A 2,824-nucleotide genomic window follows, 5' to 3' on the forward strand; every position below is an offset into this window, starting at 1 on the left:
ATCCCCCATGGGTGAAAAAACTAATAATCTGTTTACCAGCTTTCTCTTTTAATTCGAATTTCTTTTTTCTTTTACTTTTTAATTCCATTACTTGCTTTTTCCGTTGTGTGTGTTTGCAGAAAACTGGGCTGTTCTGCTCACTGACGGTATACATCTCTTCCTAGTACACACAGATGTGTGTGTGTGTGTGTGCAGTAATTTAGTACATAAACTAGAGTCATGTGGTATTGTGTGTGTTTGGTTCTCTCTTATTAGGGTATTGTGGGGTGCTCTTTCGTTGTACTCTGAGTGATGGTGGAGTATTATTTTTTCGGTGTTACTGATTTTTTTTTGTTTGCTCCTCTTCTTGTTTTGTGTGACTGATTGTTGTGAGTTTTGTTCTCCTTTGTTTCTCTCTGTGTGTGTTTCTAATGTATTGAGTGTTTCCATTAATTTTCTTAATTTCTTCTTTCTTCTTCATTCAAGTGGCATATAACTACAAACTAAATCTTGCTGTCGTGATGATGTGTCGTGTATTGTGTTTTCTCACTTTGCTGTTGAGTGTTGTCTCTTTGTGTGTGACAGCTGTGGCAGATTCTTCTCCTGCCGATGGTCCTTGTGCTAAAGGTGCTGATTCTCTTCCTGATGGTCAAACTTGCCCACCTGCCCCTTCTCCTGTTCCACCACCTCCTCCTCCGGGTCCACCACCACCACCTGGTCCTCCTCCTCCTACACTTTCTGATGTTGAGGGTACTTGTACTTCAGATACTAACTGTAATGCCGGCCGTAGTGCTTCTGGTCCTTCTAGTCCTAATTGTGAGACGTCTACTGAGTCGGAAACTTGTATTCCTAAGGATCCTAAGAAGGAAGACAGTTGCCGTGATGGATCTGATCACCCTTGTACACAACCACAGCATGAACCGGGTCAACCTACTCATAATCCTCAACGAGAAGGTAATCTAAATGGTAAACCAGGTTCCACTGGTGTTTCTGGTGAACCAGGAGAATCTGCGGCGGGTACTTCTGAACCTTCTGTTCCTTCTTCTTCTTCTGACCCTTCTGTTCCTGGTCCTACTCCTACACCTCCTGCTGCTCCTCAACCTCCTGAGGGGAGTGTTGTTGGGCCTTCAGTTGATGACCAAACTGGAAGCAACGGCAACAATACACCGCGTGAGGGTGGAAATGGAGATAACAATGAAACTGCGGAGAAACAACCTTCTGCTGACTCTCCTAACACTTCGGCCACAGTGAGTGGTGATGGTTCTGATACTGCATCACCAGGGAATGGCACTATACCTGCAGGGAGTGAATCAACAAGTAACCCAGCTAATGAAGAATCAACTATCACCACCACCACCACAACAACAACAACACTTCCTCCTGAACTCACAAACAACAAGAAGAGTGATGCAGACAGCAGCAGCAGTATCAGCAGTTCTGTGTGGGTGCGTGTGCCACTACTGATTGTGTTTACACTGGCCTGTATTCTTGTGTGCTGATTGTGGTAATGGTGATGGTATGACTCAGGTCATCCTTTGTTTTCTCTTTTTGCATGCATCCACACTACAGTCTAACTAATCTTCCACCTGTTGGGATTTATTTCATTCTTTTTTGTTTCTTAATGTTAATGTGTTTTGTGTGTGTTTTTTGCTCTCTGTGTTTATCCTATAATAATAATTATTATGGCTACTCCATTGTGTGTGTGTGTGTTCTTGGAGACTCTCTGTGTGTGCATCTGGGCTTGCACTACGATGATGATGATGAACTGTTTTTTGCAGTGGAAAGAAAAGGAAATATGAATAATAACAGATGAATTTATATTTATAATTGCGTATATACACACATATATAGACGTATACCCATAGTTGGTGTATATTTCTGTGTTTACTGTGTAAGTTGGGCTAATGGTTAATATATTTTTCTTTGCTTGTTTCGTTTGCTGGGGTGGTTGTGTGTTTTGTGCCCTGCTCCACTGATGTTGATTTGCTCTGGGAATTAATAAAACTAATAAATGAAGCATTTATATTCATAATTGCATAGGACCTCAAGCATGACTGGTGTTCACGGTGGTTTGTGTATTTACTGGGTAAGTTGGTCTTGCTTTTAATTTCCTTTTTTTTTGTTTTGCTTTTTAATTCTCCACGTTACCACTATAAAAGTTTTCTTTATTGTTTATGTTGATTTGTTTGTGTTTCTTATGACTTCTGTTTGTTTTTCTATTCTTTTTTCTTCCTCTATTTGTGTCTCTCTATTTCGTTGTTTTTTCCTATACGATTTCTTTTTTTCCTTCGTCCAGGTTAACTACCCACAAAGAACTAAAAGAATATTTCTTTGTAAAGATGCAGGTGCGACGTGTATTGTATTTTCTGGCTCTACTTATGAGTGTTGCCTCTGTTTGCATGGCGGCTGCTGAAGCTGGAGGGCATGAACATTCTTCTACCTCTTCTAACTCTGGTGATAAATGTCTTCCTCCTCCCGAAACTAATGCTGCTGTTGAACGTGATAATCCTCGTGATATTACTAAATATTGTGATGAACAGCGTCGTTCTAATGCTCCTCCTGCTGGTAGTAGTAATGGTTCTGCTCATCCTGCTGCTCCTTCACCTCCTGTTCCTTCTCCTCCTATTGCTGCTGGTGCTGCTGGGGAAGGGAGTAATGGTTCGTCTCCATCTGGAGGTCCAACTGGAGCCAACGTCAACACTCCAGCAGGTGAAGGTGCAGTCAACGCGGAGAGTACAGCAACAGCACAACCCACTTCTCCTTCTCCCGAATCTTCAGACACAGAGACTGCCAATGGTTCTGGCACTGCAAACGATGGGGGTGGCAGTACACCTGCAGGGAGTGA

General features: G+C 42.2%; 2 protein-coding genes across 2 annotated transcripts; both read left to right on the forward strand.

The window, feature by feature from the left end:
* Positions 1 to 500: 500 nt before the first annotated feature.
* TM35_001061010 (uncharacterized protein) lies at positions 501 to 1,478 on the forward strand (the record flags this gene model as incomplete). The annotated part of the gene is made up of 1 exon (XM_029031659.1): positions 501 to 1,478. The coding sequence occupies one exon, from the start codon at positions 501 to 503 to the stop codon at positions 1,476 to 1,478; it is 978 nt and encodes a 325-aa protein (XP_028877040.1).
* Positions 1,479 to 2,318: 840 nt separating this feature from the next.
* On the forward strand, positions 2,319 to 2,822 carry TM35_001061020 (uncharacterized protein; the record flags this gene model as incomplete). Its single annotated transcript, XM_029031660.1, has 1 exon — positions 2,319 to 2,822. A coding segment is annotated over one exon (504 nt), but the record flags the coding sequence as incomplete, so codon positions are not given.
* Between the last annotated feature and the right edge of the window lie 2 nt (positions 2,823 to 2,824).

This window comes from Trypanosoma theileri (assembly GCF_002087225.1).
Source record: "Trypanosoma theileri isolate Edinburgh chromosome Unknown TM35_Tth_106_V1, whole genome shotgun sequence".
NCBI classification, from domain to species: Eukaryota; Euglenozoa; class Kinetoplastea; order Trypanosomatida; family Trypanosomatidae; genus Trypanosoma; species Trypanosoma theileri.